At 40.4% G+C, this 26,141-nt stretch overlaps 1 protein-coding gene across 1 annotated transcript in view; it reads right to left on the reverse strand.

The window, feature by feature from the left end:
• Nucleotides 1–19,665: 19,665 nt before the first annotated feature.
• The window catches only part of LOC139407587 (protein shisa-like-1a), a 37,320-nt gene continuing 30,844 nt past the window's right edge, over nucleotides 19,666–26,141 (reverse strand). The window contains exon 5 of the mRNA XM_071151412.1: nucleotides 19,666–20,622. Within this exon, the coding sequence (XP_071007513.1) occupies nucleotide 20,622 (1 nt within the window). The 3' untranslated portion in view covers nucleotides 19,666–20,621. The remainder of the gene's footprint in view (nucleotides 20,623–26,141) is intronic.

Consider the following 26,141-nt stretch of genomic DNA (forward strand, 5'->3'; position numbering starts at 1 on the left):
CGTCTGCCTGCCAAACACAGTCGCACGCAGTCACACACACAGCTACAGTGTGAGGAGAATGAAGGCACTGTGCTTGTGCCCACTTTGAGCCTAAACAATGATTGAACCCACGGGAAATAGACTAAATTCACCCCTCGTATCAGTGCCGTGGGACTTACAGATACCCCCGAGGACTGGCCTGAAGAGACAGATGGTTTGTATTTAATCTCCCCCAATGTCAGTATTTAATTCCTCCTTTATGCTAACCACAACCCAGACTCCAGCACACTTATGTTTTAATACTCAGTCAACACTGGAGAATGTATTATGCAATTGGAAAACATGGACAGCAAATTCTCCAGCGTTAGAAACAAAACAAAAATATAGCTGAGAATGTTAAATCAACACTGAAAGTGTTGAGTCTGTGGACCAATATAGACAGTGGAACAGTGTTAAATTAACACACTGTTTTGTGTGAAACCTTGTTCAAATATTTCCCAGAGTTACTTGTAATTTCGAGTAAATTTGAGTTTGACCCATGATTGTATTTGTTGGTGACAGAGATATGGTTGTTGCATTCATCCATTTCCAGTCCTATGAACTTAACCAAGTGAGATCCTAAGTGAGTATGTATCATAAAAAATAAGCTTTTTAACAAAATATAATAAGTATTACACAAGGCCTTACTTTGAAGGCCTATTTTTACCCTAATCCATGGGCCAGAAACTCATACAAATCACTTTGAACCAAAACCACCATTATCACATTTTCCAGCATTTTTTTTTTACTTTACAGGGTACCATTACAGTTGCAAGTGTTTGTACCCCTTTAGGAACAAATCAAACCCCTTTTTTGTGTAATACAATGGCCTGAAACTCACGCAGTGTGTTAATTTAAAACTGTTCCAATGTCTCTATGGGTCCACAGACTCAACACTTTCAATGTTGATTTAACACTCTGTGTTCATTTTGTTTGGTTTTTTACACTGGAGAATTTGCTGTGTGGGTGTGTATTTTCTGCAAAAAGCCTCTACTGCTTTATAAGAAGATATGTGTCAAATGCTGTATGTTTTATCTCATAAAGCTTTATACAGTATATTATTATTGATGTACTTCTATTGTATCTATCCTGCCAATGACTGGAATGAATTGCAAAAATCACTGAAGCTGGGGACTTATATCTCCCTCTCTAACAATAAGCATCAGCTGTCAGAGCAGCTTACCAATCACTGTACCTGTACACAGCCTATCTGTGAATAGCACACCCAACTACCTCATCCCCATATTGTTATTTATTATTTTGCTCTTTAGCACCCCAGTAGCTCTACTTACACATCATCATCTCCACATATATCACTCCAGTGTTAATGCTAAATTGTAATTATTTCGCCTCTATGGCCTATTTATTGACTTACCTCCCTAATCTAACTACATTTGCACACACTGTACATAGATTTTTCTATTGTGTTATTGACTGTACGTTTGTTTATTCTGTAACTCTGTGTTATTGTTTTTGTCGCACTGATTTGTTTTATCTTGGTCAGGTCGCAGTTGTAGATGAGAACTTGTTCTCAACTGGCCTACCTGGTTAAATAAAGGTGGGGAAAAAAATATAAAAGATAAATGAATTGTAACAGTGCTATTTTAGTATTCTCTGACTGACTATATGGACAGGTTCAAGCCATATTTCTTGATGCCGACCCTGTTGCCTTTCACCTTATGTGCAATATTATTTATTCTCCTTCTGTACCACAGAGCATCATTGTGTTGACCTGCCCTTCAGATGAGCGAGAGAGTGAAAGAGAGCGAGAGAGAGCTGAATGTACAGGAGTCCACTCATGCATTTTAGACCATGGGTAAATTATTAAGTGGTCAAGTCTGGATCGCCAGGAGACAGGCTGTTCAATGGAAACAACTCGCCTCCCTTCTTGTGTGTATCTGCCTGGACGTGTCTGTCTATCAAGAAATAAATGTTTGAATTCAGAGAGCCGGTGAATGTGTTTAATTATACACTTCACACCAGTGGAGGTTGCTGAGGGGAGGACGGCTCATAATAATGTCTGGAACGGAGCGAATGGAATGGCATCAAACATATGGGAACCATGTCTATGATACCATTGCACTGATTCCACTCCAGTCATTACCACAAGACCGTCCTCCCCAATTAAGGTGCCACCAGCCTCCTGTGCTTCACACATGTACGGTAGCTTTCTTTGTCTTCAGAAGTGAATCAGAAGTGTGGCGGAGATTGGAACTCACAACACAAGCCTTCTGGTTTTGGTTTAGCCAAAGGAATGATGGGGTTTATTTTAGGACTGTCTTTATTTTCTTGTCTTTGGTAACCATGACTACTACTCCTTTTCCCTTTTTTCCCTTTCCTCTTCGGGTTGATGGAGTGTGCGTGTTTCCTCTGCTCCTCTGACGTAGAGATGGTGCACATGCAGTGTGTTGTCTCTTCTCTCTCTGTATATGATTGAGGAGTGCTGGAGGACAGACAACAGCCATGATACAGCCACTGGGCACAGACGTCAATTCAACGTCTATTCCACGTTGTTTCAATGCAATTTCATTGAAATGATGTGTAAACAATGTTGATTCAACCAGTGTGTGCCCAGTGGGATGTTTGTTTTGGCCTCCTGTGGTATGGTTGCCACTCCTATTAGGTGAAGTGACCTCACTTTCACCTCTAAGCAGTTGTCTCTATCCAAATGCTCTAAACTATAAGTCTGGATCACTTGGCTTCATATACATGGCCTCTACTCAGAACACACTGTGTGTAACAATACCAAGGTTTACTTCTGCTTACTTCTTCCCTTCCACATCCTCTCATTTCTCTTTTTACCGTTTTCAGTCCTTCGTTCTGACCTTCTGTTTCTCACATTTTTATTTTTGGTCCTGAATTGTATGAAGACTGTTTGTGCTGCTATCCTGTAACACGTTTCTGGAGAAGTGCTTGTCAGATTGGGTGTATTTTACTCTGTCGCAATGCTATTTTGATTGATTCAGTGTTGACATTAGTCAGGAAGCAGAGTACAACAGCATTATTTCCTTATTCTATCTGTTTGCTGCTACTGCTCTGAAGGTATGATTATTCAATTTGCCTTTTGTTGTCAACCTCAGACAGAGAAGAGTACATCACAAAGACAGATATGGGACAGTGAAGCTACACTCTAGTCTCAGGAAGACACTTTGACATATTGTTGGTCACATTAAATCCCAGTCAGGTTAGTGTAGAGTCAGGATGCATTCCTCTGAGTTTGATGTTGTGTGTTGTTTTGGGGCCCAGAATCCCCAAAAAGCATTCAGAGGGACATGATGTTATAGGGTTATAGCCATTTTGCTCTATTCATGCTATTTGTGTGTGCTCAGCTTTGTGTGTGCTCAGTGCGCAGAAGTGCACTCACAGAGAAGGAAGTGATCAAATCAGATACTGAAGTTTGAAGTGGTCCCTTACATGAATTGAATATAATTGAATTTGAACTATTCCTGAACTATTATTTCAAGTGTAGGCTACACTGATACCAGGTACAGTCACTTGATATCTTGCTCAGCAGAGGGGATATGGAGGATTTTCCTGATATGTAGAAGGGGAAAGACCCTGAAGTCTACATTCAGCTGTATTCCAGCTCACGTCATCTTTTGGATATAATATTTTCCTTCCAAAATGGTTGTTAAGTAGTGTGCTTCTCAACTTCAAATGTATGTGTTGAAACAGATGAGTGGAAAAACATTGTTCAGCCAACATCTTTGAAAGATCCCAAACTTGAGAAGTTGAAAGTGATAAGATTGACCCTTGTTTTACATTTCACTCCCCATCACCAGCCAAGTTCTTCTACTCAAATGATCATCCATCATCAAAGCCCAATGATAGCACATTATTATACTACTATACCAATGATCGCACATTATTATACTACTATACCAATGATAGCACATTATTATACTACTATACCAATGATAGCACATTATTATACTACTATACCAATGATAACACATGATTATACTACTATACCAATGATAGCACATTATTATACTACTATACCAATGATAACACATGATTATACTACTATACCAATGATAGCACATTATTATACTACTATACCAATGATAACACATGATTATACTACTATACCAATGATAGCACATTATTATACTACTATACCAATGATAGCACATTATTATACTACTATACCAATGATAACACATGATTATACTACTATACCAATGATAGCACATTATTATACTACTATACCAATGATAACACATTATTGTACTACTATACCAATGATAACACATGATTATACTACTATACCAATGATAGCACATTATTATACTACTATACCAATGATAACACATGATTATACTACTATACCAATGATAGCACATGATTATACTACTATACCAATGATAGCACATTATTATACTACTATACCAATGATAACACATGATTATACTACTATACCAATGATAGCACATTATTATACTACTATACCAATGATAACACATTATTATACTACTATACCAATGATAGCACATTATTATACTACTATACCAATGATAACACATTATTATACTACTTTACTATACCAATGATAACACATTATTATACTACTATACCAATGATAACACATTATTATACCACTATACCAATGATAGCACATTATTATACTACTGTACCAATGATAGCACATTATTATACTATAATACAAATGATAACACATTATTATACTACTATACCAATGATAACACATTATTATACTACTATGCCATACCAATGATAACACATTATTATACTACTTTTCTGTAGGACCATGATACCTTTGGGTGATATGGGTAGAAGATAATTGCTACACAGAAAATACGTTACAAACAAAATAAAAATGAAAGTATCAGAGAGGATGGTGGACAGATCAGAAAGTCATTGCTAGGGCAAGGTAGTAGTTGTGGATGCAGACTTTCTCCCTAGACCCTCAAAGAGGATTTGAAATAGAAAATATACTTCTGGAATAAATTAAAGTAAAATCAAATTATTGCTGTGTTTATCAATTAAATAAGTATAATACGGTATAGACCTAAATGGCTGTGTTACACAGGCAGCCCAATTCTGATAATCTTTCCACTAATTGGTCTTTTGACCTATCACATCAGATCTTTTCACATCAGATCTTTTCCTGAGCTGATCTGATTGGTCAAAATCTGCCTCTGTAAGCGCAGAAGGTATGGAAAAGAAAAACACCCCTACAAATTCTATGGCCGTCTACACTTGACACTTACATGCGACTTCTACTATCAGAATACAAAGATCGCATTGAAAAGACAGGTCTAGATGCACAAAAGCCGCATAGGTGCACTGTCTTAATAAAACTAAATTTTCTGATTTTCTGACAATTTAGGATGTTGCACACCGTTGGCTGAACAAGATGTGCAACATCCTAAATTGTCAGAAAATCTGAAAATGGTGGTGGAAAATTTAGTTTTATTAAGACATTACACAGATATTTTTAGGCTGCTCACCATTAATGCTAGTTAAGGAGGAAAATTATGCCTTTACAGCCTGAATGGAGGATGCTTTGTGTACGAGCCGGTCTACAGGGGACTCGAGTGTATTACAGGGAATGCACATCAATCCTAGAAAGTAGAGCAGATCTAGCGCCCTCTATCGGCTGCCTGGGCTACATAAATGGTAGCCAGCTAGATAATATTTACAAAAAATAAATACAAATTGTTTGGTTATAGAATCCCTTTAGCTTTGCTTGCTGGCTAGCTACAGAGGTTAGCTGGCATTTGAATATAGCACCGGAAAAGGGAATCCGGACACAATGTAGACATGGTGGACACATTTAAATGTAGGGGTTGATTCAATGATGTGTTCGGAATTCCTTGATCAGAACTCCATGATCAGAATACAAAAACTGTATTAACTGTCAAGTCTGACAGGTCCTTGTAATCTCAAACCTGCTCTCTGTAAACACTTCAATAACACACGAAACACTCATCATTTAATAGAAATATAAGTGGACATTATCAGACATCATCAGAGTCTGCTCTAAATTGATAAGTAAAGGTATACAAAGATGAACTACAGGAGATACTAATGTACTGATATCTGCACCCAGATCCTAATCTATACACTGTTTGATTTGGTACATTTCTGTAAAAGTAGGACACAAGAGACTAATATCACTTTATTCGTCAACTGTACACAAGGTCCAACCGAAATTTAACTTCCGCTTCCAACACCTCCTGAAAACACATACAGGATGAAGCCACATTGGGCACCCGTGGAGCAGTTGTGGAGGGTTAAGTGCCTTGCACAATAGGATTTGATACCAGAAACCCTGTTAGTTGCCAGCTTACTTTCTGCCAGATTTTTCATGTCAGACCCAGGATTCAAACTGGCAACCCTCCAGTATAGCAGGCTACCTGCCAGCAGAATTACAGAATTATAGCACCCAGTTATTAATATCACTCAATATAACTGACTATTATGGTGAACTCTGGTCTCTGCAGGTGTTGGTTGACTGGATCAACAGCACTTTGAAAGAGGAACACATTGTGGTGCAGAGTCTCGAAGAGGATCTTTGATGGTCTGGTCCTCCATCCTCTCCTAGGTGAGACACGCAAGCACACACACGCGCACGTACGCACACGCATGCACACACTAACCAACTACCCAGAGTCGCCTCTTCGTTGTTGACGTTGAGACTGGTGTTTTGCGGGAACGATATAATGAAGCTGCCAGTTGAGGACTTGTGAGGTGTCTATTTCTCAAACTAGACACTAATGTACTTGTCCTCTTGCTCAGTTGTGCACCGGGGCCTCCCACTCCTCTTTCTATTCTGGTTAGAGACAGTTTGCACTGTTCTGTGAAGGGAGTAGTACACAGCGTTGTACGAGATCTTCAGTTTCTTTACAATTTCTCGCATGGAATAGCCTTCATTTCTCAGAGCAAGAATAGACTAATGAGTTTCAGATTGTTTTTTTTTGTTTCTAGCCATTTTGATCCTGTAATTGAACCCACAAATACCGATGCTCCAGATACTCAACTAGTCTAAAGAAGGCCAGTTTTATTGCTTCTTTAATCAGAAAAACAATTTTCAGCTGTGCTAACATAATTGCAAAAGGTTTCAATTAGCCCTTTAAAATGTTAATCTTGGATTAGCTAACACAACGTGCCATTGGAACACAGGAGTGATGGTTGCTGATAATGGGTCTCTGTACGCTTATGTAGATATTCCATAAAAAAATCTGCCGTTTCCAGCTACAATAGTCATTTACAACATTAACAATGTCTACACTGTATTTCTGATCAATTTGATGTTATTTTAATGGACAAAAAATGTGATTTTCTTTCAAAAACAAGGATATTTCTAAGTGACCCCAAACTTTTAGGTCAACAGAAATGGAATAAAATCAAAAAAAGAAATTGAGATTCTTACAGATGAAAGGTTGGTAAATTATTTCTGATTATGATGGGTGCATGTTCGTCAGAAAATGTATTCTGTTTCAGAAGATAGAATTTTCACATACTTTGTTCTTTATTTCAACAGTGATTCAACTACAGACTCGCTGAGCAGTTCAGACAGTGAGTAAGATATTCACGGTCATCGTTGAGGTACTGTACTGGGTTTTATCCAGAACATTGCACAGATAAATGCTCTCCTCCCTGTCTCTTCATCATGTTGAGGATTCCGTTGAGCAGCTGCTGAAGCTGGACTCCCACAAGGTTTACACAGTTAAGCAGGTAATAGAGAGAAAAGATGGGTCCTCCATCCCTGCTGATCTGTTGTGTAAGCTGGACTACTGTGTTATTAGACAGCGTTAGGATTGATTATAGGACAAGCGTATATTGTCTAGATTTGGCATGGGCCCTCAGATCCTCAAAAAGTTATACAGCTGCACCATCGAGAGCATCTTGATTGACTGCATCACTGCTTGGTACGGCAACTGCAAGGCACCCCACCGAAAGGGGCTACAGAGGTTGGCGAGTACGGCCCAGTATATCACTGAGGCCGAGCTCCCGGCTATCCAGGACCACTATACCAGGTGGTGTCAGAGAAATGCCCAAACAATTGTCGATGACTCCAGCCACCCTAGTCATAGACTGTTCTCTCTGCTACCGCATGGCAAGCGGTACCAGTGCACCAAGTCTGGAACCAATAGGACCCTGAACAGCTTCTACCCCCAAGCCATAAGACTGCTAAAAACAGGACAGCTAAATAGCTTATCAAAATGCTACCTGCTACTGTCTATTATCTATCCTGTTGCCTAGTCACTTTAACCCTACCTACAGTATATGTACATAGCTACCTCAATTATCTCTTACCTCAGCACATCGATTCGGTACTGGTACTCCCTGTATATAGCCACGTTATTTTTACTCATCATTGTTATTCACTGTGAATTTATTTCTTGTGTCACTATTTCTAGTTTATTTAAATGTTTTTATCTTTAACTCTGCATTGTTGAAAACGATAAGCAAGCATTTTACTGTTAGTCTACACATGTTGTTTATGAAGCATGTGAAAAATACACTTTCTTTAATTTGATTTCTATACTGGTTCTGATTCAGGGCGAGGCTGATTTGTGTGCAAGGGTGCTATGTAGATGAGATGTGTGACAGCATGAATAATACATAGAAATGCCCCTGATCACTCTTACCGTGTCTGACTGCCTGAGCATTGCACCGACCCTATACAACTCCAATATGTTCTCATTAGAGTCTGTCAAAATAGTGACTTTGAATGTTGTTGTTATGGTTAAATGACAACATATTTCTAATGAGATATGTCTGTAATATTATATCTTTCTATTTTAGGCCATCAGGCATTTTGTCAACAAGATAATGTCAACCCTGGGACTACAGGTGACAGACATAGAGAAACAGGTATGTTTACTGTAGAAAGGCTTTGGCCATTCTGTTTGGATGGGTATTGATCACTACCAATGGTGTGAATTAAAAAGGAATCAATACTTTTCCTTTCTGTTGTGTAACACCACACCCACTTGGGTAAGATCAACAAATGGTGTTCTTTCTTTATCCATTTATCCATTCTCCTCCTGCTGATTGGACAGTTGGAGCAGTTCTTTGTTCCACTCCATGACGTCAACCTCACCCCAGTCTGTTCTCGGATTCAGAGACAGAATGAAATGTTTAGGGGATGAATCTGGAGGCAGCCCAGGTGTCTTCAGGTGTCGTCTGAATATGTCATGGTGTGCTGTGTCACTCATGTCATTATGTGGCTCAGATGGTAGAGAATGACGCTTGCAAAGCCGGGATCGTGGTTTCAATTCCCACTGGGTGCCACCCATGTGGAAAATGTATGAACGCATTACTCACTTTGGAAAAAAGCGTTGGCTAAATGGTGTATGATTATCCCTCTCTGTGGTTTAGCTGTAACAATCTGGACCTCCTGAATGACATTGAGCTACCCATGCCCAATGTTGACCCCGAAGGTACAGTAAGTACAGTGGCAGGGTAGCCTAATGGTTAGAGCGTTGGATTAGTCATCGAAAGGTTGCAAGTTTGAATCCCCGAGCTGACAAGGTACAAATCTGTCGTTCTGCCCCTGAACAGGCAGTTAACCCACTGTTAGGCCGTCATTGAAAGTAAGAATTTGTTCTTAACTGACCTGCCTAGTTAAATAAAGGTACAATAAAATAAGCATGTTCATATTCTGTGGCACCCATAGTTGACCTACCTATATCCTCACACCAACTTGGAGCCAAATTGGTATTTTGACAGTGTACTTACAGTAGGAGCCTAAGGAGAATAACAAAAATACCACAGGAAATAGGAATTTGACCAAGCTTGCTCAGGGCTGTAATCTCCACAGCACAGAAATGGCGCTGTGAGACAGTAATATCAAACTAATTCAGAAGATTTCCTGTATCAAAGGCATTTATCAAGGACGATAGTGATATGCCACAGACTGTTCACATGGCAAGTTGAAGCCAAAATAAGTACTGATAGTTTGAATTAAGCCCCATCGCTACACACTAAAAACAAATGGTTCTAATGTAGTGCCAAATAAGGCTTATTTGGCTTGTAACCATGGTTCTATATAAAACCTTTTTTTTAAGGTTCTATAAAGAACTATGCTCATAAGGTTCTAAATTAAACCTGTATGGTGCTATAAAGAACCCTTTTCTAAGGTTCTATAAAGAACCGGTTCTACATAGAACAAAAAAGGTGTTCGCTGTGGTTACAACCCTTTTTGGGGCTATATAGAACCCTTTTTTTTAATGGGGAATGCTTCTATAAAGAACCTTTCTCAATCTCAGGATATTTGGTTCTCAATCTGAAGCTTTTTTGTATATCCTTTTCAAGAACCTTACAGGTTTTTAATTTTGGTTAGCCATATTATATTGTTAAAATTCCTTAGGTTTTATTATTGTGTTAATTGACAAGTTGAATTAGGTATGAAAGCTCTGGTAAAGCTGTTGGTCGCTGAGGAGAGAATTGAGAAATTGTAATCGTTGTTGGTGGAATTAGACCAAGATGCAGCGTGGGCTAGGTTAATCATATTCTTTAATGATAAGCCACAAAACAAGAAAGAGAGAACCAACGAAATGTACAACCTTGTAGGGCTCAACAGCAACAATACGACAAGATCCACAACATAGGTGGGAGAAAAAAAAGTCTACCTAAGTATGATTCCCAATTAGAGACAACGATAAACAGCTGCCTCTGATTGGGAACCACACTCGCCAAACACAAAGAAATACAACACATAGAATGCCCACCCAAATCACACCTTGACCAAACCAAATAGAGACATAAAAAGGCGCTCTAAGGTCAGGGCGTGACAGAAATGACTGATTTAGACAACTGTTCTCAAGGCCATACATGTTTTTCACAAGACACTGGCCATAGTCATATATAACATGTAATGGCATTAAACAACAGATAAAATAATCTGGATTGACACTCTCACTCACGCTTGCACAAAAAGAACTGTGCGGAAACCACTCCTCAAAATATTTGAATGAACCCCCTCCATCTCATTCGGCGCCTATATTTACTGTACATTTGAATTGTCACTAAAAGAGCAAAGAACCCTTTTGTGAACTGCAAAGAACCATTGCAGGGCTCAAATGGTTCTTTGAGTCATTATGGTTCCACATAGAATCATAACCCTTCCCAAAGAACCCTTAAGGACCCCTCTTTTCTTAGTGTGTATGCATGGTGATATGAGTAGTGTTCTGAGGGAGAGCTGGGATTTCGTTGGAATATGAATGAATATGATGATTATTGCTCTGGATGATTGGCTAAAGGGTTTGTCCAAAATGGCACCCTATTCCCTATATACTGCGCTGATTTAGTCCAGAGCCATGTGGGCCCTGATTAAAAGTAGTACACTACATAGGGAATAGGGTGCCATTTGGGACTAAGACCCACTCTGAGGTCATAATCATTCATTTCGAGGCTCTCTCAGGCTTGAAACCTCAAAGGGAGAATGTCACTCTATCTGTTAGCTGTTGATTGACCTTTCTCCACCATACACTGCAATGCAGAGAGAGAGAGAGAGTTACTGTTGTCCTGTTGACAATATTGATTATTAATTATGTTCATATTTTAAATGTCCAAAGTAAGCTTTGGCAATATGTACATTGTTATGTCATGCCAATAAAGCTATTTGAATTGATCTGAGAGGATTAGGAAAGAGAGAAAGATAGAGAAAGGGAGATAGTGGATTGAATTGAGAGAGCGAGCGAGAGAAAGAGCTAATCAAGATATTGATACTTCGAGCCGGGCTATTGGAACTATGCCATCACTGGAAGGGAGTGAGAGAGAGACAAATATAAAACAATTAGAGAGTGTCATTTCCCCAAATTTGAAATCCTTATTCAAGATTTCAAAGACCTCTCTGATGAGAATAGGCGACCCGTCCTGTTGGGGGAGGACACAGAGAGCTGTGGGTTGTCAGCGCACACAATGCTGCCTGCCATAAAATGAGAGACAGTGTCTGAAAAACCAACCAGCCTGCACATGTCCTCCATGCTTATTGTTATTGTTCAATGTCTGGTTATTTGGACCCTTGGTTAATGGTGTTACTGTTGTCCTGTTGACAATATTGATAATTATTATTTTATTTATGTTAATATTGTACATCTCCAAAGTAAGCGTTGGAAATATGTACATAGAGAGAGAGAGAGTGTGTGTGTGTGTGTGTGTGTGTGTGTGTGTGTGTGTGTGTGTGTGTGTGTGTGTGTGTGTGTGTGTGTGTGTGTGTGTGTGTGTGTGTGTGTGTGTGTGTGTGTGTGTGTAAAAAAAAATTGTGTGTGTTTTCTTGATTTTGCTTCTGGAAAAAATGTAAATGTAGAAGCTCTGAGTGTTTAATTTCTTTGTAATAATACAATAAGCTGGTTAATTTACTTGGCAGCATAACCTGTCATTTAAAAGTAAAGCTTTGAGTTGATAACTGTTAATGGTTGGACTGGCACAATTCATTCAACCCAGGAATAAGTGGCTGATTTAATTAGTTTTTTAGCATCCTTTTAATTATGGGCTAATCTCTGTGATGGAATAAGGAATCCCACTGCTCCAGGTCTACAGGTACACACCAGTGTGTGCATTAATTAGGTTAGCAGGAACTTGAGTTCATCTTCATAGTGCATTCATTTAATTATTGTGCATTTATATCTAATGAATAATTATCACAGAGGGAAGAGTGATATTGTTGGATCTAATATTACCATTTAAACATTGATTAGATTTTATCTAATGTTGTTTTTGGTAAAATTTTGTGACCCACTTTAAAGGAAAACTCCACTGAAAAACTATATTTTGGTATTTGTTTCATAAGTCCATTGTTGACATAGTCCCAAAATATTTAGCATAGTTTTCAAGATGTGTAACTTTCAAAATACAGAAATACAACTGGTATGATGCATTTTGCATCATATGATTGTAACGGCAGATCTCCTCTTCGTCTGAAGAGGAGTAAGGATCGGACCAAGATGCAGCGTGGTAAGTGTCCATAATGTTTTTAATGAAGACAAATGAAGACTCGAACAAAAACAATAAACGATAACGTGAAATCTACAAAAACCGTGTACCGTGTGGCGACAAACACACACACGGAAACAAACACCCACAAACCAACAGTGAAACCCAGGCTACCTAAGTATGATTCTCAATCAGAGACAACTAACGACACCTGCCTCTGATTGAGAACCATACTAGGCCGAAACAGAAACCAAACATAGAAAAACAAACATAGACTGCCCACCCCAACTCACGCCCTGACCATACTAAATAAAGACAAAAACAAAGGAAATAAAGGTCAGAACGTGACAATGATGCTGCATTTGACTTTTTGTGCCAATGTCGCTAAATGCACCCACCTGACCCCCATTATCAACGTTGTAGGTGCTGTCAAAGCATAAATCAGTCTTTGACTGCCTCTCTCCTAGATATAGGAGATCCTATATGCTCTGTTTAAGAGCAGATGAGAATGGACAGAATGTGGAGGAGGATGTAACAAGGTGAAAACATGGGAAGTCCTTTGTCTCAGCTCTTTTCTTACTTGGCCAAAATAAAGATATACATATTTTTTAATATGAATGATTTTCTATATCAAGGTTTGTGAACTGTTTCAATAAAGTTATAGTTTCAATAAAGTTATGAATTATAGTTCCTCGTATTGTAGCTAGCTGAACTGAAATAGTGAACGTATGTGTGAGTGTTTGAGTGAGTATCATATTGTGTTGTAAGATTCTGAGACTGAAGCTCAGGCACACGTTCATTACAGCTCAATGTCACACTTCTCAGAGGGCAGACAGAGAGAGAGTGGTCCTGGGCAGGTTTGTGTTCCCCCTCTTCATCATGTAAATAGCCCGTTTCAGCAGACAGTTTAAGTGTGCTGTCAGGTCACCAGAATGGTTTCTCTTCACTCAATGTTTTTGGGCCAGCCTTCCAATTTACTGCCCTTGAACTCCCCCGTCTCAGGGGATTGGCAGTTAGATTTGCCTGATGAAAATTGTGGACATTCAAAACATTTAAGACAGGCATAGCAGATGGTCAGAGGTCAGATCCTTGAGGATTCTCAGCACTTAGTGGTAGACACAAAGGTCTGCAATTACAATAAATGGAATAGTGAATAAGGGCTGTCAGTCTTGTTTAAGGCTGAGTTCAGTTGATGGGAAAATAGGTACAGTGCCTTGCGAAAGTATTCGGCCCCCTTGAACTTTGCGACCTTTTGCCACATTTCAGGCTTCAAACATAAAGATATAAAACTGTATTTTTTTGCGAAGAATCAACAACAAGTGGGACACAATCATGAAGTGGAACGACATTTATTGGATATTTCAAACTTTTTTAACAAATCAAAAACTGAAAAATTGGGCGTGCAAAATTATTCAGCCCCCTTAAGTTAATACTTTGTAGCGCCACCTTTTGCTGCGATTACAGCTGTAAGTCGCTTGGGGTATGTCTCTATCAGTTTTGCACATCGAGAGACTGACATTTTTTCCCATTCCTCCTTGCAAAACAGCTCGAGCTCAGTGAGGTTGGATGGAGAGCATTTGTGAACAGCAGTTTTCAGTTCTTTCCACAGATTCTCGATTGGATTCAGGTCTGGACTTTGACTTGGCCATTCTAACACCTGGATATGTTTATTATTATTATGTTGGAAGAGAAATCTCCGTCCCAGTCTCAGGTCTTTTGCAGACTCCATCAGGTTTTCTTCCAGAATGGTCCTGTATTTGGCTCCATCCATCTTCCCATCAATTTTAACCATCTTCCCTGTCCCTGCTGAAGAAAAGCAGGCCCAAACCATGATGCTGCCACCACCATGTTTGACAGTGGGGATGGTGTGTTCAGCTGTGTTGCTTTTACGCCAAACATAACGTTTTGCATTGTTGCAAAAAGTTCAATTTTGGTTTCATCTGACCAGAGCACCTTCTTCCACATGTTTGGTGTGCCTCCCAGGTGGCTTGTGGCAAACTTTAAATGACACTTTTTATGGATATCTTTAAGAAATGGCTTTCTTCTTGCCACTCTTCCATAAAGGCCAGATTTGTGCAATATACGACTGATTGTTGTCCTATGGACAGAGTCTCCCACCTCAGCTGTAGATCTCTGCAGTTCATCCAGAGTGATCATGGGCCTCTTGGCTGCATCTCTGATCAGTCTTCTCCTTGTATGAGCTGAAAGTTTAGAGGGACGGCCAGGTCTTGGTAGATTTGCAGTGGTCTGATACTCCTTCCATTTCAATATTATCGCTTGCACAGTGCTCCTTGGGATGTTTAAAGCTTGGGAAATATTTTTGTATCCAAATCCGGCTTTAAACTTCTTCACAACAGTATCTCGGACCTGCCTGGTGTGTTCCTTGTTCTTCATGATGCTCTCTGCGCTTTTAACGGACCTCTGAGACTATCACAGTGCAGGTGCATTTATACGGAGACTTGATTACACACAGGTGTATTGTATTTATCATCATTAGTCATTTAGGTCAACATTGGATCATTCAGAGATCCTCACTGAACTTCTGGAGAGAGTTTGCTGCACTGAAAGTAAAGGGGCTGAATAATTTTGCACGCCCAATTTTTCAGTTTTTGATTTGTTAAAAAAGTTTGAAATATCCAATAAATGTCGTTCCACTTCATGATTGTGTCCCACTTGTTGTTGATTCTTCACAAAAAAATACAGTTTTATATCTTTATGTTTGAAGCCTGAAATGTGGCAAAAGGTCGCAAAGTTCAAGGGGGCCGAATACTTTCGCAAGGCACTGTAGGTTGGCATTTATTGCATGAATCTTGACCTGGAGGCAACTAGGCATAATGGTCACTAGTAGGCATGTGCCTAAGTTATAAAATCTACTTTTAAACCTAGCCCTAACCGTAACCACACTGCTAACCTTAATGCCTAACTCTAACCTTAAAATAAGACCAAAAGTGCCATTTCTTATAATATAGCCAATTTGGACTTTGCAGCTGGCCCATCTAGCAGAAATCGCTCAGTTCTGCCTCCAGGGTAGGATTCATGATAATAAACGTCAAACTGTGGAAAATAGGGCTGACTGTGGAGGCAGTGCAAAGATAGCTACAATATTTATTGTTTATGCTTGGTGCTATTATGAAGATATTCATCTACACATGAAAGTTATCTGATTAAGGGAGACAATTTGACTAGTTTACCGATATTCACAATCGGCTACTTCAGCTCTCCTCTCTTCTGCTCTTCTCCCCTTCCTCCCCCCGCTCCCCCTACCCACTTCTCTATTCTCCACCCCCTGTGGGTGTCTCCCTCTTTGAGTGACATCTGATCACCAATGGCACTGTAATGATAATCTGATAACAGTGGGCCGGATAGGGCCTTCCAAATGGGCTTTATCACATTACATTTAGACAAATGGCATGAAATGGCAACATTAAGATCCACTTAACGTGGGCTCTGCGCCACAGAAGGGCTCTCTGCCTGCCTCAGAGAGGGCTGAGTGGGCAGGGTGGTAGATGCTAGCGATGGGACGGTCTAATGGGGTTTTGATAGATGGATGCCATCATGCCAGCAGCCAGAGTGATGCTTTGCCCTGCTCCTCTGGAACAGTGGGAGATCGAAGAAATGTTTTGTTTTTCATAGTGATGAATGGGATTAACTAGCGTACACTGTTTATTATAAAGTCTTTGTCCCTCTGGTCTTTTCCCACAATAATGCTATCATAGCAAGGAAACAGGGAGGGAGGAAGGTCTCGGAAAATGTGGAAGTGATGGGGAGCAAGGCAGATGGATGTGTTTAGGAGAAGAAAAGGAAGAAAGGAAGAGAGTAAAGGACAGACTGGTGGGATGAGGAGAGAATAGAAAATGCGTATTGAACAGTCGGAGGTAAAAAAAAAAAAGTGAGAATTTTGGAGAGAAAGAGAAAGCTGATTAATGAAAAAGCTGAAAATACTTCTTGCTAACAAACCTTGCCATCTCCTTGGATACTCTGGCATCTGAGACCCTTCTTCAGCTGTGGCAGACAGGATTCTAATTTAGAACAAGGTATTTAGGCGTGACATGACTGTCTGTGTCTCCGTCTGTCTGCTTCTCTCTGGCCTGTCATCTCCTGGCCTTAATGATGTCTCAGGTCCTAGTCTGGCTGCCTGGGTTGTGTGATTCACCAGGCTAGGGGTGGCAGCTACAGGCCACTGCTTTGACTCAGACAGAATGCTCTAGCCAAACACAACATCTGGAACAAACTTTATTCTACTTTTATGGTTTTGGGCTTTGAGATTCTGAGTTTAAAAAAGAGCAGCATACACACAGAAATGTTTAAACACACTGGAAAAGATACAACTTTATTTCTCCCTGGTGGAACAATACAAAGTTAACAAATGCAGAAACAATTCAACTCATAACTCTACGTTATCATCATCACCACACCCACAGTGAGGTACCGACAAATCACTACAAAGCTTCTTTGTACAGGTGGAGATTTACTCTACGGCAACCTCAAGCAAGAGGTACCGATACACCAAGTCTAGAACCAACAACACCCTGAACAGCTTCTACCCCCAAGCCATAAGACTGCTAAACAGTTAGTCCTGGTAGCTATTTGGTTAAGTAGTTAACTATCTGCATTGACCCATTTTGCACTAACTTTTTTGACTCATTACATACGTTGCTGCTACTGTTCACTATGTCACTTTATCCCTAGTTATACGTACATATCTACCTCAATTACCTCGTACCCCTGCACAGTGACTCAGTACTGGTCCTCCTTGTATATAGACAAGTTATTGTTACTCATTATGTATCTATTATTACTTTTAATATTACGTGTTTTACTTTGTATTATTTCTCTATTTTCTTTCTCTCTGCACTGTTGGGAACGGACCATGAGTATGCATTTCACTGTTAGTCCACAGCTGTTGTTTACTAGATGTTTAACTGAAGTCTGTGCGCCCAGTGGTTTGCTAGGCAAGGGGCATTTCCCTATTTATCACGACTACATATTGTTGATGGAAAAGGAAGTCCCTGCTCACAGTAGCTTTGCTTTGTTACAGCAGCACAGCACTGTGGCTCCAGAGGAGACGTGTGTTCCCTAGCATATCTGATCTCTGCCATTTCCCCTGCTTTGAGCCCAATTAAATCCCCTTTGTATTGCAGCAGCTGTTTAAAATTCCTGCTCCTCCCAGTTTCCTAGCTGCTGCCACTGCTCTCTCTCACTTTCTGCAGGAGGCAGGGAGGGAGGTAGGGAAGGAGGCAGCGGACGGAAGAAGGGAGCGGGGGAGAGAGAAGAGAGAGGGGGAGAGAGGGAAAGGGAGAGATAGGAGAGGGAGTGACAGAAAGAGAGAGGGAGTGACAGAAAGAGAGAGAGAGAGAGAGAGAGAGAGAGAGAGAGAGAGAGAGAGAGAGAGAGAGAGAGAGAGAGAGAGAGAGAGAGAGAGAGAGAGAGAGAGAGAGAGAGAGAGAGAGAGAGAGAGAGAGAGAAGAAATGAAGGAAGGAAAGAGGAAGAGAGAAAGAGATAGCTTGCCAGTCCAGTCCAACCCAATTATTTCAGTTGGTCACATCTTATCTCAGCACTAGGTACAAGTCAACTTATATCGCACTTCTTGTGTTTTAAAAATGATATATTTCTATGATTATCAATATTATTAGTACTGCACTGTTGGGAAAGAGCTCTTAAGTAAGCGAATAATAAGGCGAATAAATGTTGAAACTTGAAACATATCAGCACAGGATACAAGTCCACTGGAGCAGCCACGCAGTTAGATTGTAGCCTTTTAGTGTACGGAAGTTAACTCAAACTGACCAAATCTGAAGTTTATTGCTGATTACAACAGATTATAATGTCAGCAAGGATCATTCTTATAACAGAACTGTGTATAGTTCTGCCATTTTCATTGGCCCCTACCAAGGACACTGCAGTGCTGCATGGTTGGTACGGTCCAGGAATTCTCTGCACGTAATGTACTGGCTGTGCAGCTGCCAGATATCCAGGTTACAGCTGCAGAATCGGGGTAGAGTGAAGAGAGACACACCCCTGTACTGCACTGTATACGCTCTTAGAAATAAGTGATTTCTGGATCCAAAAAGGGTTCTTCGGCTGTCCCCATCGGAGAACCCTTTGAAGAACCCCTTTTGGTTCCAGGTAGAATCCTTTCTATTCCAGGTACAAACCTTTTGGGATCGATGTAGAACCCTTTCCACAGAGGGTTCTATATGGAACCAAAAAGGGTTCTCCTATGGGGACAGCCGCAGAACCCTTTTGGAACCTTTTCTCTACGAGCGGGCCTCCTGTCTTCCTCCATCACAATCCTTCCGCCTCCCAGCCTGCTGACACAAACACATGCTTTATTCTCTCTCCCCCTCCCAACACAACAAGGCTGTACTTTATGTATCAATCGGAAAGTACAGTATATGTCAGCAATTAGTTAAGCGCTGAGCACAGCTTTATTCCATCCCTGTGCGGTTCCTAACACCTTTCTTTTTCACTGAAGTGATTATTTTGTCTGCACTCCACTCTTGCTCATTGCTAAGCTGACAAAGTGGCTTGAAGGGGAAGACCACTGTGTTCAGTAAGGTTTTATTATGTTGACATATTTATTTTCCATAGACTTCACCTTGTAATTAAATCTATCCTGCAGAGAGAGCCTGGGTCTACATCCCAAATGGCACCCTATTCCCTATATAGTGCATTACTTTTGACCTGAGCCCTACCAAATGTAGTGCACTATATAGGGAGTAGGATGCCATTTGGGATGCAGGCCTCAGATTCAATTCAGTGATTGCTCTGTGTGTGAGATGGTCTATGTTCTCATTTAGGTCAGGGCTCTCAATGGCTATTACCGGTATGGGACATTGGTGCTTATAATTTAAATGAACCAAATTAATATATATTTTTATCATTATTCCTAATGGCTCTCTTTAAATAAAGCCTGGACAGGAAAAGGACTGGACATCAATTTGTGAAGGTTGTAGTAGAGGAAACTTCACCAACTTATGTTTAATTAGAAAAATAATAAGATCACAAAATACACACAAAGGCCTTTTCTGAAGACAGGCTGACACTGTAGAATAGAGATATCGCTCGATTCAGGTGAGTCTGTCTGTCTTCAAGATGCTCAGTGTCAACCTCCATGGTGAATCGTCTAGGATGTTTACCACTCATAGAAAGTCCCTGACTAGTTTACTTTAAATAAATCCCCACTAGATACAGTACTCCCACAACTTCTTCTGACTACTACTGAATTTAACCCCACACAGCAACCAAGTGCAATCAACACTCAAACACACAAATCAAACAAAGCCCCCTCGTTTGAAACCACATTTTATCCAGTCCACTTCAAGTCTCCATTGGTTTCTTATTAGAACAGTCCCAGCCCATGCAGGGGTATACATGGTCAGTTTCAGTGCCTGTGGCCTGTTCCTTAGCAGTGTTTGGGTAGCAGCAGCTCCATTCACCTGGGCCTTCTGTTGTAGTCTAGACGTTTCGTCATACTCTATCCTCCAATGCCCTGTGTGTAGGAGCTCAGAGGAATGGAGGTGAGCAGGAACTGCTAGCTAGCCACTAGCCTCCGTAGGGCCAGCCACCCTGTGGTATGTTACTGTGTCAATAATCCAGGCAGACAGAGACAGGTGTCTGAGCCGTGCTATCCTCTGCCCGGCGTCGCTGCTCTCTACTCTTCTACTCATTCATCCTCTTGCAGCTTCACTCTGAATGGAAAAAAAAGACAGTGATACACTATTAAAACCCTTATAACGATGGTATTGACAGTTCCAGCAACTAAATTAATTAGAAAATATGTTGTATACTCTAGTTTCAGCGTTCTCCGCTGTTGTATGTTTGCATTGGACAAGGCCAGTGGGGAAAAGGCAATTCATCATGTTGCTATCTTTTTTTAATTACAATGGAGTGAACAATAAAAGCAACAACCATTCCTCTCTATGGTGCTTCCTCTCTACCCGGCTGTTTTTAGTTTTTTCTACAATATATTTATTAACAATATATTTATTAACAACCCCCCCCCCCCCCCACACACACACGGCAGACTTCACTTGATTTAATTTATTTACTACCCAAACGTTACCACGCAAACCCATTCAGCTGCAGTAGTGGTTCAAAGATACAATGTGAATATGCAGGAAATAGACACACGCTTTGGGGACAAAAGAAATGACATGAAAGATATTTGAAGCGCCCAAGCTTATTTCTGGAGATAATCTGGCATTAGTAAATGGTATCTTTATCAGATTATTATGTCACACTGCTCAGGTAGACTGGCAGGCAGATGACTGCTGTTAGTGTGTATGTTGCCGTATGGTCAAGTTTGGTCAAAGCAATGTACCTACCATACATTGACCATCTGTTGAATCAGAAACCAGACTGCCAGGCAATAGACTTGCTGATATGATACACTACATTACAAAAGTATGTGGACACCTGCCCGTCAAATATCTCATTCCAGAAACTTGGGCATTAATATGGAGTTGGTTCCCTCCTTTGCTGCTATAAGAGCTTCCACTCTTCTGGGAAGGCCTTCCACTAGATGTTGGAACATTGCTGCGGTGACTTGCCTCCACTTCAGCCACAAGAGCATTAGTGAGGTTGGGCACTGATGTTGGGCAATTAGGCTTGTCTCGCAGTCGGCGTTCCAATTCAACCCAATGGGGTTGAGGTCAGAGCTCTGTGCAGGCCAGTCAAGTTCTTCCACGCCAATCTCTACAAAACTTTTCTGTAAGGACTTCACTTTGTGCACGGGGGCATTGTCATGTTGAAACACGAAAGGGCCTACTCCAAACTATTGCAACAAAGTTGAAAGCATCATCTAGAATATCCTTGTATGCTGTAGCGTTAAGATTTCCTTTCACTGGAACTAAGGGGCCTAGCCCGAACCATGAAAACAGCCCCAGACCATTATTCCTCCTCCACCAAACGTTACGGATGGCACTATGCATTCGGGCAGGTAGCGATCTCCTGGTATCCACCAAACCCAGAGTTGTTGGCCTGCCAGATGATGAAGCATGATTCATCATTCCAGAGAACGCGTTTCCAATGCTCCAGAGCCCAATGCCGGCTAAATTTACACCACTCCACTGACACTTGGCATTGCGCATGATGATCTTAGGCTTGTGTGCGGCTGCTCGGCCATGGAAACCCATTTCATGAAGCTCCTGATGAACAGTTCTTGTGCTGACGTTGCTTCCAGAGGCAGTTTGGAACTCAGTAGTGAGTTTTGAAACCGAGAACAGACGACTGTGGGCTTGTGTAGCTTCACACTTCTCGGCTGAGCTGTTGTTGCTCCTAGATGTTTCCACTTCACAGTAACAGCACTTACAGTTGACTGGGGCAGCTCTAGCAGGGCAGAAATTAGACGAACTGACTTGTTGGAAAGGTGGCATCCTATGACGGTGCAACGTTGAAAGTCACTGAGCTCTTCAGTGCAGGACATTCTACTGCCAATGTTTGTCTATGGAGAATGCATAACTGTTTGCTTGATTTTATAAACCTGTCAACAATGGGTGTGGCTGAAATAGCCAAATCCACACATTTTTTAGGGGTGTCCACATACTTTTGTGTATCTTAGCCACAGGGGGCTGACTGGAAATGACTGTCAGGTGACGATCAGGCAGACGGCTCAGCTCTGAGTCAGGGCCTATGATTGTGGTGACAGATGCTACCTCGTTTGGTCGACTCTGCTATAGATGACCCTAGCTGGCCTGGTGAGGCAGCCTGGCATGCAGGCAGGCATCACCCTGGAGTTGGGTGGTCCATATGGCACCGGGCCTGGTTGCTGTGATCCGATGCCAAATGTTCTGGTGATAATCACCATGGAGATGGAGCTTCATCTCTCGCTATGGTTAACATGCATTAATATGATATGAAATGCTGCTGGCTGCCTATTCAGTTTTCACACTGTCGATGCTACAGTAGTTTGCATTTCCTGCTGTACAGGAAAATTCTCAGCAACTAAAGAGTGATCAAATTAAGATCCTACATCTGTACACACCAAGCCCTGAGCAGCTTGATCGTCGCTCACATACTGTATTATAAAGCCTAAAACCTAGATTCTGACCTAAATTATATTGCAGTTCAGGTATTTTTTTTATAATGCTCTGAGGTATCATACTAAGTTAGTATCAGTATGGGAACATGAGGAATCCAAAGAGCAGCACTAATCATAGAAAAGGGAAGGCTCAATCTGCCAACATCACAAAACTTAATCCAGGACCTTTCTCTGGTAAGGGGTCCATCACACATGTGCGATCCGATGGTATCAAGAGAGTTAAGGGTTATCACCCCACCCTTGGGCAGGGACAACTGGCCTTGAGGCCAGGCACCACACCCTCAGAGGGTCATTTTCCCCCTTTAATCATACCACAATCAACTTTTCCCCGTTTCATTTTGTATACATTTTTTATGATATGTACCCATTGATTCTTGAAGAATATAACTTACAAATGCCTCATGAGCTTAGTTCAACAGCTGTACCCTATCAGAAATGAAATTATAAGCGTGTTTTACTACAATGTTTGTAAACAAAGTAAATGTAAACAAATATTATATAGCATCAAAACATGGTTAAACTATACCTTTTATATAATTCCTTAGCACTCTCTATGAATTTGAAAGTGTTTCAGTTTCTCCAGGCCTTTCCCTTAGCTTTTTATAAAAACCGGGGCAGAGAAAACACTTTATTATTGTTTCAACTGCTGAATGACCCTTTAATGTAGTGAGCTTTGAAATGATTGGTGTATGTTCATTCTAAAGTGATTCAAATGCATTCAAATGTTAATGACGGTAGTATGATAAACGAAAGAAAATATACATTTTTTCAAGTTTTTTACATTTTTATGTTGACTTTTTGAAAATACTAATATTAATGGCCCAGAATACAAACAAATATAAATACTGACAGCTAGATGCAAAAATGTCATTTCAGCATGTGGTGCCTGGCCTTAATATGACCAGACATTCCAACCAGATCTGAGACATTGTACAGATGTAGGATCTTAATTTAAGACAGTTTGCTGTAGCAGAAAAATAATCCTACAGTAACAGCAAATGTGAATTATTATGTGCATTATAATGAATGGACATTTTTGTAGGGGTTGATCCTTTTTTGTAAGGGGAAATCAAGTCAAATTTGAAATGGAAATTACAAACGTCAGAAGCCTTTTTAAACCTAAAAAGTATTACATTTTCTGAAAGTTATCCTGTAACAGGGTGACCAAATTAAGATCCTACATCTGTAACTGTCAGGAAGAGATTCCGTTTCATTATTGAGCTCTGAGTGTTTTTTATTTGCGCTGTGCTGGGAGCTTCCAGGAACAGCTGTGTGTGTTTACTGCTGTGTAAAGGCTTGCTACAGGGCCCCAGTGGACCACAATATCAAAAATATATCAGTTATGTGGCCATGTACTCACGTGCTCTCCATGCACAAATTGTCAAAGAAAGCGTACCAAAGCCTTGGATCTTTTTCCTGTTATGAGCCAATATAGTCCACAGCTTCTTATCAATCATGGCATACTTGATACTGTCATGATCCCACTGTGCATATTATTTGTTCCACTTAACCAATGGGGACTTGTTGTCTGTTATCTATATTGGACCCATCGGTTCCTGTAAATACATGACTGTGCATGAGTAACTGATTATGCTTTCTGCTCATCCATGCATTGCGACTCTTCCTTTTAGCTAGAACATACAGTACCTGGTTAAGCATTCTGTATTTGTTTAGGCTGACTTCAATACCTGAACAGCAGAATTTTTATAAATCTATCCATGGAGAGAGAGTAATATCAGATTCCCAGACCGCCTACGCTGAGCCAATAACAGATTTAAGTCTGTGCACACATAACAGCCTTCTCAAGTAGAATCCCAGCTAGAAAATGTGGTTCCTTAGAAGTTGTAGGAACGTACGCTTTTGGTTCCCCATTGGTTCTGGGAACGAAGCCATAAGTTTCCTGACTGAACGTTTTTTAAACCTTCTGAGAACCGAAGTGAACATTTTGCCTGTTCTGGTAACGTTAATCTTTAGGTTACAGGGAGGTTTTGAGAACATTTTACTATGGTTCCCTGAAAGTGTTCCTGGGAGGTTTTATTAACGTTCTGAGAATGGAAATTATAGGTTATTTGACAGTAACTAAATAACGTTCTCAGAACATGTTTCAGAAAGACTTTTAGTAACGTCAGTGAGATTCAAACCAATGCTCTTCTGTTCTCTATCCATGGAATTAGTCCACCCAGGATGGAGCTGGCGTGCAATGTTTTTTTAAACTTATACAAAGCTGTTCATTTTTGTCTATTCAAACAGACCCCATTTCAAAGGAAACAAGCACTCAATCAATAAGATCACACACACTTAACAAGATAGAGGATAGAGATAGTTTTGTTGGGACTGAAAACGGAATGTATATGTTTTTAAATAACATTCTTAGTGTCACGCCCTGACCTTAGAGATCCTTTTTATGTCTCCATTTTGGTTTAGTCAGGGCGTGAGTTGGGGTGGGCATTCTATGTTTTGTGTTTATATGATTTTATATTTCTATGTTTTGGCTGGGTATGGTTCTCAATCAGGGACAGCTGTCTATCGTTGTCTCTGATTGGGAACCATACTTAGGTACCCTTTTCCCCACCTGTGTTTGTGGGAAGTTGACGTACTTTATGGCACTCAGCCTTAAGCTTCACGGTTTAGTTTTGTAGTGTGTATTGTTTTGTTTTGCGTCTTTTCTTAATTAAAGAACACGCTGCACCATGGTCCAGTTCCTTCAACAGTCGTGACACTTAGAACGTTATTTGAACATTACTAATGTTTTCTTGTGTTTTTTGTGGAAAGTTTTCTTAATTTTCTGAGAACTTGACTTTAAATAGAACCATGGAGAGAAACTGTAGAAAAACATTATGCTGAAGCACTGAAATTCCACAGAACGTTGTTTTTTAATACTCTCTGAATGTTCTGAGATCATGACTTTGAATAGAACCATGAGGAAACCTGTAGAAAATTATGTATGTTACGTTATGTACTGAAATTCCCACCTAAGAAACATGGTTCTCAGAACATTATGTGCTAGCCGGGTATCCTGCACCATTAACCAGAGCGTTGCGGGAAGGTTGTATGCAAAATAACAAAACAACCACCATGTTCTCACCAAGCTCTAAGAAACATATGGTTCTCACAACGTTATCTGCTAGCTGGGATTATGGTAAACAGTGTTCCCACACATTAACTTGC

Source organism: Oncorhynchus clarkii, chromosome 4 (genome assembly GCF_045791955.1).
Source record: "Oncorhynchus clarkii lewisi isolate Uvic-CL-2024 chromosome 4, UVic_Ocla_1.0, whole genome shotgun sequence".
Taxonomy (NCBI): domain Eukaryota; kingdom Metazoa; phylum Chordata; class Actinopteri; order Salmoniformes; family Salmonidae; genus Oncorhynchus; species Oncorhynchus clarkii.